The 12,205-nt window shown below is 43.9% G+C and overlaps 1 protein-coding gene across 1 annotated transcript in view; it reads right to left on the reverse strand.

The window, feature by feature from the left end:
• LOC121278820 (chloride channel protein C-like) overlaps window positions 1-12,205 on the reverse strand; it is a 320,150-nt gene that overhangs the window by 66,144 nt on the left and 241,801 nt on the right. The window contains exon 11 of the mRNA XM_041189274.1: window positions 11,179-11,350. Coding sequence (XP_041045208.1) covers window positions 11,179-11,350 — 172 coding nt within the window. The remainder of the gene's footprint in view (window positions 1-11,178; window positions 11,351-12,205) is intronic.

Consider the following 12,205-nt stretch of genomic DNA (forward strand, 5'->3'; position numbering starts at 1 on the left):
GAGTTTCCAGGAGGATGATGACGAGATGCAGTGAGGACACTCCTGAGATCTTCACATTGCATCTGGGAACCTCTGACATCTGTCTGGCTGAGGGCAGCGCACATACGCTCTGTGAAGAGGCTCATATAGAGATGCTGTGAGATAGAGCGGGCAAATGGACTTTAAGATAACTTGATCCTTTGGCAGGCTTCATCACCTGTTCCCTTCAGCTATCAGGAATGGTGTCCAGATGTAGGGGTAGCCCCACCTCAAAGATGCTGAGAGCACACAGAGAACATTGTGGAACCCTGTGACGCTTGGGTACGAGATTCTTGCAGCAAACACAAGCCACATCCGGTGCAGGCATCACTGATCTGGAGAGTGACTTTGAAGCCGGACAATCACTGTGCTCAGAAGGTTACACACAGCACAGGGGAGAGGCCCTGGACTGCGACACTTGCCTTCATTTTGTGCAGGAAGCAAGGTTTCACATCTGATTGACACAAACGTTGCTCATTGTAACGAGGAGCCATAGACAAGGAGACATTCTTTGAGTATATTTACAATGGTCAACATTAAGTACAAGTGGCAGCTCACAAAAAGACAGCTCACCACCACTTTCTCAAGGACAACTAGGGATGGGAAATAAATGCTGGCCCAGCCAGCAAAGCCCATATCCTGTGAATGAATAAAATAAAAGTGATTAAAACGCATGCCCATGTTACGCAACTACATCTTCCTGACCTTTCTAACCCTGCCACTACCTCTTGGTGCTCCTCCAGCGTCCATAGCGGAGGCGGAGGCAGCCTGCTGACTGCTATGCCCTGCCTGTGGATGACCTTGGCGGGCATCCTCTGAAGGGCTGATACATGGAGGGCCCCAGTCTGCTTCCGGGGTCCTGCTGTGTGGCAGTGGCACCCTCCTCTGTGAAACTGGAGCTGCTGGGGTCACAGGAAGAGGGGATCCGGATGGGCCAGATACTCCTGGAGTCACCCGTGTGGATGGACCCAGGATGTGCACTTGCTGATCCTCCTCCCTATGGATGCCTGTGGAGCCCCTGGCTGACTCCTTAAGATAAAAGGGCAGCTGGAGTGAGCTCGAGGTGCCCCGTCCCCCTTTCAAGTTGACATTGCTGGATGCCTGCAAGTGCCTAAGCAATGGAGTGCAGCTTCTGCAGCAATGCAGGAGTGAAGGTCTCCATGGCAGCCGCCATCCTACCAGTGTTGACCTCAGTGCACTGGCATGTCGGCATTATCACCTCAGCCTGAAGGCGGATGGACTCTTCCATCGTGTTTTGCAATCTGAGGGGTGCAGGGGATATCCCTTCCTGATGTTCCTGAGTTTGCCTTTGCAACTCCAGCAACTGAGGTATGACTGAGTCCAGAGGCTTGTCATCTGACTTGGATTCAGCAGATTTCTGACTTCCAGCAGTCCTCCTAGTGGGAAGTCCCTGCCTCCCGCCTGCTGTGGATCAGACAGCGCGATGTGCTCACAGATTATGACCCCGAGGCTACTCTAGAATTAGGTCTCACCAAGGCGTGTCTCTGCTGGTGGAGGGTGTGGGTGAGCCCTGTGATGAGTCTTCAATTTCGGTGTCCGTGGATTCCTCTTCCATGGTGTCCTCGGGGCGGGAGTTGAGGAACTGGCTCGTGGATCCCAGCTGTGAAAGCAAGGGGAGATAATTAGTGCATGACAGTGGCCTGTGAAACAGGACACATCACTCACAGCATGGCTGTCTGATGGATGTTGCACTGCTGGATCCCCACTTGGTAGAGCAGCGCTGACCTCACCGTCAGCACAGGAAAGGTCCAGATCCTCGCCGGCCAGCTGGGTGGCTCTGTTTTCATAGTCTGTGATGTCAGGCATTCCTCCATCAGTCTGTAACCCCTCCCTTTTCTTGTCTTCCAGTTTGCGCTATGTGAAGACAGATAGAGAGAGTGTAAGCAAGACACCTGCCAGGCCAGATGAGAAGGATGCCTGGCAGGTGTGGGTGCTGAGTGGTGCCATGGACAGGATGAGGACACATTTCACAGGGCAGATGAAGGTGTGTGTGAGAGTGAATAGTGATGTCCCTTGAGCTGGCAGTGAGTGAGATCCCTGTGGATGTGTGATGGGTTTGTGAGGAGATTATTCATGCTACCACCACCTCCCATGCTGGATTTTTCACCTTGGATGATGTTCTTCTTCCAGAGCAAGGATAGAGGATATTGCGGCGGGCCTCCACCAGGTCCAGTAGGCACTCGAGGGAGGCATCACTAAACTTGGGGACAGCAGGTTTCCTCCCTTTGGCAGCCATCAGTTCCCAGCAGCTTCCTATCCCTTAGAGAAAGCCAGCTCTGTGCAGGGGTGGCCTTTAAATATCATGCCCAGGTTACTGAAGGCCTGAGGTCACAGCAGGGGCAGAGGAATCAGAAGTTGCCTTGCCAGTGATCCGACATAAAACCCGTGCCTCTCAATTTTTTAAACAAAGTGACACATGATATGGGAAGAAAAGCCACCATTGCCATCGGCAGGTCACACACCAATTTCAGTACCCAATATCAGACTTTGTCGATCTCTGGGATAATTCCACCCCAAGTTTGTCAAACATAATTTCCCTTTCATAAATATATGCTGACTCTGCCTGATTTTACCATTCTTTTCTGAATGTCCAGTTATCACATCCTTTATAATAGATCCTAACATTTTCCCTATCACTGATGTCAAATAAACAGGTCTGTAGTAAAGTAAATACACATGTTAGGATTCTTAAACTTCCACACCCTATACGATTGGCCTTATTGGCAACCTCGTAATAGCCATTTGCTCAACATGTGAGCTTGACGCTGAAATAGGGCATATCAAAGGCATCCTGCGGGCTAATAGCTACCCTGATCAGATCATTTCATGCCGTATATCATGCAAACTCATGAACAGGCCTAAGACCATCACTTACAACCCTGAAAGATGCCCAGCCTACCTCAGATTACCCTGGAAGGACAAGGTATCTCAAAATTTTGAGCAACAAGTGATGCTAGCTGTTTAACGCTGCGACTATACAGTAGCAACATGGGTGGTACTCACCACTAACAGGAGGCTGCCGTCAAGCCAAAAAGACGTTCTGCCTATCACACAAATGAGTAATGTGGGATATGAATTTCAGTGCCAGTGTGATACAAGGTATGTAGGCCATACATCCCAAAGACTGGCAAATAGTAGGAAACAGCATGTCCTTTCCACTGTTTGCAACAGGCAGGATACAGACCATACCCAACCAGACCATGCTTGCAAAACTCAAAACATAGAGTCCAACATGAGATGTGATTCTGCGATTCGCCAACATTTGCTAAATAATCCTCAGTGTGCTAAGAATTACACTGACATTGTCATTGTCAGTCAGCCTTGCTGTGTGGTGCATTTGTGTGTACTGGAAACCACATATATTAATATACAGGGCCCTATTCTTTGCTGACAGAAAGAACATGTACACACATTGAGCCTATTTCAGCTAAACAAAATAAGTAACATCCATTTGTTGGTTCATTCTCCTGGGCAATGTCTTAACCAATTAGAATCAAGCTGCCTGGTTTAAACTTCAAACAATGTTTGGCAGTTAACTGCCAATCACCATCCACTGGTACAATCGCTATGGCTACGCCTCTACCAATCACTTGCCAACCAATCAGTACTTTCTTCTCATACAGTATAAATATATTGTTTCCCCGACATAGATATTTTCTTGCAAATTGTCCAGATGAATGCAAGACGAAAAGCTTCAATAGAAGATCTCTTTTTTTCAGCAATACTAAAGCTCTCCATTCTTCCTCTTCCTCCATTCTTAAATAGTGAAGTTACATTTGCTACTTTCCAGTCCAAGGAACCTTTCCATTATCTATAGAATTTTGAAAGATAACCACCAATGCATCCACTATCTCTCTAGCCACCTCCTTCAACACTCTGGGATGAAGCTCATCTGGTCTAGGGGATTTATTAACCTTCAATCCAGTTAACTTTTCAAGTACTACCTCTTTACTGATACTAATTTCTTTCAGTTCTTCAGTTTCACAAGTCCTTTAGTCACCTCATATTTCCAGGAGATTTTCTGTATCTTCTTCTGTGAAGACACACGCAAAGTAACTGTTTAGTTTCGCCACCATTTCCCTGTTCTCCACTTTGAATTCTCTTGTCTCTACCTCTAATGAGCCTACATTTGCCCTAACTAATCTTTTCCTTTTCACATACCTAAAGAAGCTTTTCTAGTCCGTCTTTATATTCCTCCCTAGTTTGCATTCATATTCTCTTTTCCCTTTCTTAATCAGTTTCTTGGTCCTCCTTTGCTGGATTCTAAATTGCCCCCAATCCTCAGGCTTACCACTTTTTCTGGCATCCTTATAAGCCACTTCCTTTGCTCTAATGCAATCTTTAACTTCTTTCATTAACCACGATTGATTTACCTTTCCCTTTGGGTGTTTGTGGCTTAGAGGAATGTATATCTGTTGTGGACTGTGTAGTGTATCTTTAAATACTAGCCATTGCCTGTCTACCATCAAACCTTTTAGTGTATTTTCCCAATCAACCATAGCCAACTTGCCCTTCATACCTTCATAATTTCCTTTCTTCAGAATTAGAGACCCTAGTTTCAGAATAAACTATATCCACATTTAATGCAAAATTCTAACATATTACAGACACTATTTCCCAAAGGCTCCTTTACAGCAAGGTTATTAATTAGCCCTTTCTCATTATACAACATTAAATCCAAAATATTGCTAGTTTGCTCCTCAGCGCACTACTCCAGAATCCCATCTGTCACATGAGCAGGGACATGATATTAATTAAATTTTAAAACTTTTATTTTATTATTATTGGCTTTTGGAAACCTCATCCTGCCCATAAATGAGGTTTCCAAAAAAAATGTAGGCTGCCTGGCCTTTTTGCCTGCCCGCCAACCGTTAGGTTGGATGGGCAGCGAAAAAATAATTTAATTGATTATTTAATGGCCTTAAAAGACCTTTTAATTGTTGGTGGGAATGCTGCCAAAGTCGGCAGGGCGCCTGCCAACTGAACTATCACGCGACAGCACGTTGACATCGGCACACTCGGCCGACGTCAACACACATCATTTCGTGCTCGAAGGGGTCGGGTGCACGCCCGCCCGCCAAGCAAAAATTCCTGCCCCAGGAATTCCTTCTCCAGAGAATTAGTGCTGCTTTGGTTAACCCGGTCAATATGTAAATTGAAGTCGCCCATTATTACTGTATTACCCACATGACATGCATCTCTAATTTCCTGATTTATACTATGCTCAACATTAGCATTACAGTTTGGTGACCTATAAACAACTCCCACTAGTGTTTGCTGCGCCTTGCTGTTTCTTAGCTCCACCCAAACTGATTCTACAACTTGATCCTTTAATCTAAGATCCTCTCTTACTTATGTACTGATCTTGTCCCTTATTAAGAGTGCTATCCCAACTCTTTTTCCTTTTTGCCTATCCCTCCTGAATGCCGAATATCCTTGGATATTCCGTTCCCTGTCTTGGTCACCCTTTAGCCACACCTGCGTAATAGCAATAAATCATATAGTATTTATATGGCTGGTCCAGTTCAGTTTCAGGTCAATGGTAACCCCCAAGGTTTGCTGGTGGAGGATTCAGCGATGGTGATGAAATTGAATGTAAAGGGAAGATAATTAAATTCTCTCTTGTTGTCTTATGAAGATGGGTTGGACAGGCTGGGCTTGTTTCCTCTGCAGTTTGGGAGAGTGAGGGGCAACTTGATTGAAATATATAAGATCCTGAATGGTCTTGACAAGGTGGACATGGAAAGGATGTTTCCTCTTGTGGGTGAGTCCAAACTAGGGGGCACTGTTTTAACATTAGGTGTCACCCTTTCAGGACAGCGATGAGAAATTTTTTCTCTCAGAGGGTTGTGCGACTTTGGAACTCTCTACTTGAGCAGGCGGCGGAGGTGGGAGTCATTGAATATTTTTAAGATTATTGTTAGGCAAGGGAATCAAAGGTTATCGGAGGTAGACGGGAATGTGTAATTCAAAACACAAGCAGATCAGCCATGATCTTATTGAATAGCAGAGCAGGCTTGAGGGGCCGAATGGCCTACCCCTGTTATTCCTTATGTTCTTATGTAAATGGTCATTGTCTAACAATTGTGTGGTGCAAATGTTTCCACTTTGCAGCCTAAGCCTGAATGTTGCCCAGGTATTGCTGCATATGGACACGGGCTGCTTCAGTATCTGAGGAGTCACGAATGGTGCTGAACATTGTGCAATCATCAGCAAACATCCCCACTTCTGTCCTTATGAGGAGAGAAGGTCATTGATGAAGTCGTTGAAGGTGATTTGCCCTAGGACACTGCTCTGAGAAACTTCTACAGCGGGGTCCTGGGACCAAGATGCTTGACTTCCAACAACCACAATCATCTTCCTTTATGCTAGGTATGACTCCAACCAGTGAGAGTTTTTCCCCTGATTCCTATTGACTCCAGTTTTGCTTGGGCTCCTTGATGCCACACTTGGTCAAATGCTGCCTTGATGTCAAAGGGCAGTCACTCTCACCTCAGTGTTACACTAACACTGCTGACTCCCACTTTTCACCTGTGTGTTAATCCAATTACAGTCAGGGCCCTGGGTGAGAACCAAAAATGAAGGGCTCGTCAGCTTCCTGAAATTGGATCTCCACTGAAAAATTAAAACCAGTGTTAACTTCTAACTTATATGTTGGAAAAATGTAATGATCATAATGAAAGTTCTCAGAAAAGTTTAGTTCCTGGACTAGCCTATTCTAACCACACGGTTCACATTCCACAATGGGGTCATCTGAAAAATCAGCTGCAGATATTAAAAACAGCAGTTGAATGTTTAGCAATGAGTGACACAATAATGTAATTTACATTGTCCATCATAACAATACTACTTCCTCTATTTTAAAATGTCAATACACACTAGACCATACCCCTTTAATATAGGACAGTTGTGATAAGCGACAGCTTTAACCAATTACACTGTTCTACAGCTACATATTTGCAATGATCTTCCACAGCTGTTGCAATGTGACATATGCCAGCACTTTACCAGTCCTCAGGAGGTGAGCTGGGAGGTGGGAGCGGTGGAGGGGTGTGGTCAGGTTGTAAAATCATAAGGAGCTGTACTGGGTCATCTCTCAAATGTGGACCCACTGCCAGGGCATTTTACCAGCAGCAGAAAAAGTTGAGGAGCAGCTTCAAGGAGACGGTCAGCCTATTAGCATAACTAAAGGACCAATTAGGAATCATTTTACGGTGCTGTCAGCATTTTGCTAATGGTGGCGTGATCCCTGTCACGTATTGAGGCTGCCAGTCGAGGCAGCTTCCCTGAGGCAGCTGGAGGGCTAGGCGCAAAGGCCCAACAGGCTGGCCATGGGCACGGTAGCCAGACCCCATGACCCTAACAATCTCCCAGCAGGGGGAGCCCCTCTGTCCCTCAGCTCCATGGATTTTATTTTTATTAATTTTCCTGGCCCAGCGCTGAATGCCTCCTACATGCTGAGGCTTCAGAGATGCCGGCCCTTTGATTGGGTCAACAGCATCAAGAGCATGCTCAAAATCTGCAATTGGAAAGTGGGCCCACAGGCAGCCAATTAAGAGGCCACCTGTTTTAAAATTATCAAGCAGGTCCCATTGCCAGCAAGTGCGGGCTCAGGCTTGCTATTTACGGCGAATCCAGAGACCTGACGCATGCAGTAAAATTCAGACCTTTGCTTTCAAAAGTTGGAGGAGATAATACTACTGTCAGTGACACATTGCTACATAGTTACTGTTTCAATGCATGATATATTATCAGCAACATTTTCAGATCTTAAAAGTATGCCAAAATTCTAAAACTTTGGAAATCCTGACACCTAGTGGTGAAGCTGAAAACATCACTGGGAAAGCTTCAGGGCTATTCAAATTTGGTGAACCAGCAGTTTAGGGGTTCCTCAGCCAATAAGGAAGTTTCCTGCTACTTTCTGCCAACAGTGACATTGTAAGGACAATGTGGGCTGTTGGAACGTGGACAAAGAGGGAGAACACATTACTCAGGTAAAGTTTATATTGAGATTTTCCGTGAGAGGGAAAACACATCAAATTCAAATATGACACACATCTGATAATTCTATACTTGGTGTAAATTTTGTTTTGTTCAAATTATCTATAAACATATTGTGCTCAGAGAGACTGAAAGAAAGCTAGAGAACAAATCGGAGAAAAGGACAATGGGGTTTCTTTTCTTCATCTCCGCAGGACAGATCATTTGCTGTCATAGAATCCACCTAATTTTCATTCCAATGAAATCAATAGAATTAAAATCAGACAACTTCTACAATAGATAGGCAATCTACTCTACTAGATAACTGGGCAGCGAAGATGAAAATTTACACCAGAGAATCTTTCCTCATCCTAGTTTAAATTCTTTTTTTAAATTGATTTGAAAGTTTCTCAGGCAAAGAGTAAGAGAGATGAAGAAATAGAAAGCCAGAGAGAAAAAGAGATGAAACCACATCCATGACCAATTGCAAAACATTGAATTAAATGTTGTCACAGATCTATTAGAAATTTACAAATCAGCTCTGTTGTATCAAGAACCATTTCTCCCCTTACAAAGGGGGAACTATTTCACGTCGTGATCTGAAATAAAATTGATTTTTTTCCCTCCCCTCACTGAGGACAGACACCTAAGGGGTAATTTTAACCTAAACTGGTAGCAGGGCTGCTCATTCAATTGCATCAACTATCCATTTTATATCTTGCCCCATTTTACTTCTTCAGGCTGCTCTGACTATTGCCATCTTTAGCATTTGAAAGCTGATCAAGACCAGTCCTAGATGTCTCTTTCTAGTTTTCTCCATTGAGGTGCTCCCTGGAGGGATGTAGTTTCAAGCAACTAGTCACCTGAGTTCCAATTCTCAGCACAGGAAGGCAGTAATCAGAGGTGGACGTCTCTTACAAAGGATAGAGTACCTCTACTTAAGATCCCTGGCTTTAGCAGTTAGCTGAAAAGAACAATGGGTAGGAAACAGGTCACTGCACCTATAAGGGCAGATACAGCTGATCCATATCTTAACTCCATCCATCACGTTGATTCCATAAACCTTAATATCCTACTATTAACCTCACTTTTGACATTTTCAATTGACCTAACCTCAACAGATTTTGGTGGAAAGAGTTCTGGATTTCCACTACCCTTTGTGCGATGAAGTGCTTTCTGACTCTTTCTGACAAGAATGAAACCTATTATTATTGCAGGGTTCTGCTAAACACCTCCATTCAATCCGCAAGCATGACCCTGAGCTCTTCTGATGGCCTGTCATTTTAATTCTCCACCTTGCTCTCACACTGACATTCCTGTCCTTGGCCTGCTGCACTCATTCCAGTGAGACTCAACATAAGCTCGAGGAGCAGCACCTCATCTTTTACAGCCATTTTACAGCTTTCCGGACTCAACGTTGAGTCATTTCAGACCGTAATCTGTACTCCACTTTGTTTCCTTTACTTGTTTCATTTTTTTTCCAGGCAGCTGGGCACCATGTCTGCTCTGGGCACATCTTTTGTTTTTTGTTTCTTTTCTTGCTCCAACCCCAGACTCTTTGGCACTGGAAGACTAACTCATCTGCCATTCAATCTCTCCCGTCTTTCATCCCATTACAGACCTTCCTTTAGTCCTTGTCCAATCCACCCTTTGTCCAAACCTATTACATCTCTAACTTTTCCAAGTTCTGTTGAAAGATCACAGACCAGTAATGTTACCTCTGTTTCTCTGCACTGATGCTGCCATAACCTGCTGGGTATTTCCAACATTTTCTATTTTTATTTTAGATTTCCAGCATCCACAATATACCTCTTTTCAGGCAGTATTTGAATAATTGAGTGTGATTTATAGGATAAAATTAAAATAATTGTGTCCCAAATATAGGCCTGAATTTTTCCCTTGTTAGGCATGCACAATCGGCGGTCCTGGGAGCAGTTGGGAAACTGGCCCCTGACCGCAATCGGCCCCCAACTGTAATTTCACACTGGTTGGCCAATTAATGACCAGTCAGCATGGAACGTGTGCTGGAAAGCTCAGCCTGCCAGGGTGGCGGCGAGAAGAAGGCAGGCGACAAGGGGGCAGGCATGGGTGAGCACCACAAGAGAGCTCCCTGAAGGCAGGCAGCTGCCTCAGAGAGCTGCAGACCAGCAAATAATAAAATAAAGTAGAAAAAAGCAGAAAAAATGTCCATGCTGGACAATCAAGCACCTGAAAGCATACCTCATAAAAATGTGTCCCCAGATATTTATTTTAATTTTATTTCCTAACGGAGATTTCATCCTGCCCTTGGATGAGGTTTCATGAAAAATGTTAAGGCCACTTGGCCGGTCGGCCTGTCTGCCAACCGTAAGGTTGGACGGGCCACGAAAAATTGCGTTCAATTTCACCATTATAGTTTTCACCTTGACTAGTATGGCAATGCAGCATGTTAGAGCATCAATCTTTGTACAATGTGACATGTCTTGTGCCTGAAATCCGTCAAGCTGCTGAATTGCCCACCTCATCCACACTGCTGCAGAGGCAAATACGTTGAATTAAAAGTTAGGTTGTCACAATCAGTTAGCTCAAAAGCAACATTGTCAGAAGTTGGCAACTGGTTGCCAGTCCACCTACTCACAGATGGCCAAGGGAAACTTGAATAACTGGAGCGGATTCACTGCTTTCTTTTGCCTTTGTACATTTAGTGCTATATCCCCCTCTTACTCTCACTTCGCCATGCCAGTCTATATCTGGCCACACACCCCTTTCAGCTGTTGATTTCTTATCACTTCTGGTCTGCAGCCCGAGAATGAATCAGCGAATAGCTTTGGGGCAGTTGCAGAATTCTGTGTGCTATGAAACTGTTCTATTCTCTAGTGAGCAAAGAAGTCACAATGTCTTTTCAAGGAAGCTGATCAAAGACAGCAGCAAAGTCAGAAGCTTTGGCCAACAGATAAAGGAGAACATGAATAAGGACAGTGCACAAGAACAAGACAGTCAGATAGAGATCAGAGGCAGTAGTAGAGGGAAATCTGAGCCAATACCAAAGAAGCATGAAATATAGTTGGTGTTGTCTAAGGTATCTATATCTGACTAGAAGTGTCAAGTAGTGTAAAAGTCAAAAATAAAGCAAATGGCAAACATTATATTTAAAGATGCTTTTTGATTAATATTTCTTACCATGATGGCAGTGAGGGAGATCGTCAGTCTGGAAACACCACAGAAATATGAGGCAGCTCCAATCACTGCAAAAAGGCCTGGATCTATCCAGGCTCCATGGTTGTCAGTTTGGATACCAAAAATCGACACCATTATGAGACCAATTATCCTGCCATATAATGCTCCAGTGTACCTAATGGAGAAATCGAGAAGATAATCAGTTCTAGGACACGTCCCATAGATTTTCCTTTTAAAAAAATCAATTTCATTTCAGATCACTACTTGAAATAGTTCCCCAGTTACATTTTACTGGCGAAGATTTTTAAATATTACACATTGAGAACAGAAAGTGAAAAACCTAATGTTTTCCTGATTTCCCATGTGGAAACTAATTGGATCAACAAACAGGGGAGATCAAAGGTGAAATATTCCCCAGAGGAGGGAAATGTGTATGGTCCATGGATTGTTTACCGAGTCACACAGCAGAGACATGACAGCAAGTGTTCCCTTGATGATCAATTTTGTCCTTCATTATAATACCCCTCTGCTGCTGTTTGGGCAACTCTTACAGAAATCATTATCCAGAGGAACAGAGAGTAGGGTATAGGTAAAATATTCTAACAATTGCCTTCAATATTTCCTCACAGGAAAAAAAGCAGACCATACCAGATACTGACAAATAAAGACAGGCTGTATCAGATTGACACAGGTAAAGACAGGCTGTATCAGAGAATGACACAGGTCCAGACAGGTGATATCAGAGATTGATATAGGTAAAGAAAAACTGTATCAGATATTGACACAGGCTATATTAGCGATTAACATGGGTAAAGACAGGCTGTTTCAGAGATTGACACGTGTTAGAGACAGAAGAGAGACAGGCAAACTGTACTGATTTCCTCTCACCACCTGTCCATAAGTAGAAGGTGCTTTGAATTATTTTTAACGTATGCGGTGACATATTTTCCCAAACCCTCACTTTGTGTGATCCAATTTACTAATAACCTGCAGCAAACTCGTGTTATGATTAACTCAGAAGGTTAGTTTA

The sequence above is a fragment of the Carcharodon carcharias genome, chromosome 6 (assembly GCF_017639515.1).
Source record: "Carcharodon carcharias isolate sCarCar2 chromosome 6, sCarCar2.pri, whole genome shotgun sequence".
Classification (NCBI taxonomy): domain Eukaryota; kingdom Metazoa; phylum Chordata; class Chondrichthyes; order Lamniformes; family Lamnidae; genus Carcharodon; species Carcharodon carcharias.